The sequence below is a fragment of the Macaca thibetana genome, chromosome 7 (assembly GCF_024542745.1).
Source record: "Macaca thibetana thibetana isolate TM-01 chromosome 7, ASM2454274v1, whole genome shotgun sequence".
NCBI classification, from domain to species: domain Eukaryota; kingdom Metazoa; phylum Chordata; class Mammalia; order Primates; family Cercopithecidae; genus Macaca; species Macaca thibetana.
The window spans coordinates 85,781,214-85,782,737 of NC_065584.1; the positions used below are offsets into that span (position 1 = coordinate 85,781,214).

Sequence of the window (1,524 nt, forward strand, 5' to 3'; positions counted from 1 at the left end):
TACCAAAACCGCTGGTGTTAAAGTGAGAACTTCCCTTGGAGTGACCTTAACAGGGGCCAGATTTGAGTGAGACTGAAGAATGGAAATTAAGAGAATGAGTACAGACAATTCTTTCAGGTAATTTGATGACAAAGGGATGAGAAATATAGAGATGTGACTGGTGGAGATGTGGGCTTCAGGAATACTATATTAAAATGAAAAAGATTTACTTATATTAATGTGACCAGATTATTGTAAGACAACACAGACACATACACACATTTTTTTCAGCAGAGAGTATATGCACCTGTGCAGTCTTTTTCCAAGTGGTCCACAACTGGAATCCAGGACTCTGGCGCTTCTGAATTTATGTGAGGGAAGTTCTGGGATGTTAATAAGAGTAGACTGACCCATGAACATGCACAAGGGACTGTCTAGGATGCCTGGACAGAGTGAACAGTAGTCCCTGCCCTCTGGCTTTGTCTCATGACTTCATTCTCCAAAGGACCATTTGGAAAAATGTCCTGGGTATTAAATAAATACTCATTCAGGAGGAAGAGCAGCAGAGGTGCCTCTGCCATCATTCCAGATCCCCAGCTGCAGGGTTTTGATGCAAGTTGCAGGTGCCTGGGGAACACTGTGCTTGCACAGCACAGAGATAAGTGGCTGAGTCTTCAGGTTTGGGGCCTGTGATGTGCAGAAAGCTTTCCTTCTTCGTTAATGTGGCTTTTAGCCTTTCTTTTTCCTTTTCTTCCCCAGCTGAATACAGGCTGAAGAGGAATTCAGGGCCTTTCCCAGGATCTTGCCTATACCAGAACAGCCCTCTTAAGCCGCTGACTGTGTAACTGCAGTTGAGACTGCTACTCTCTCCCTCCTGGAGGCTCAGGGCCTCAGGACTCTGCGTCACCTGGTCTTCTCCAGTCAACCCTGTTCAGGAAAACAAAATCAGAAATTATACAAAGCTTTTAGTTTAGCAGCTTTGAAAACTTCCCACAGGAAAACTGAATGAGCTGAGATTAAATCTTCATCTCTCTTCCTCAGCTTTTCATGAATGGTTCTCATTTCTTAACCTCCAACTTACAGCCAAGCTGAAGCCACAAGACTATGAATGCACACTCCAACATTTTCTCCATGCTGGTATCTCAGCATAGAGACAAATTATGATAATTTCAACCTTCTTTTCTCAGAGGAGCTGCTTCTGTATCTTAGTTCATATTCTCGAATGCAAGAAAGAGCCTTTCTGTTGGCTGCTCAACCAATCAAATGCAAGTGCTCTAGTAATTTTCATGCTTTTGAAATTAAAGGCAGTTGTAGGATGAGAGTAAACTGAGCCACTGCCACCTTGTGGCCACAGTACAGTCCCACAGTATCCACTTAATGCCACCTCCTAAGAAAAAGATTCTTCATATTTGGTGGGCATAGTGTATATGAGGTTTAAAGTGGCAATAAGAAAAGCCTTATTTTATTTGGACTCTTAATTGTCTAGATTGTTTTTTGAATGGTCTTTAAGGCTAAGCTGCAACCAGAGGTTATAAAGGAGTTGAA

General features: G+C 42.5%; 1 gene segment (V, D, J or C); it reads right to left on the reverse strand.

The window, feature by feature from the left end:
* Positions 1-559: 559 nt before the first annotated feature.
* LOC126959198 (T cell receptor alpha variable 20-like) lies at positions 560-1,246 on the reverse strand. The segment is given in 2 exon segments: positions 560-906; positions 1,061-1,246. Coding segments are annotated over 2 exon segments (399 nt in total).
* Between the last annotated feature and the right edge of the window lie 278 nt (positions 1,247-1,524).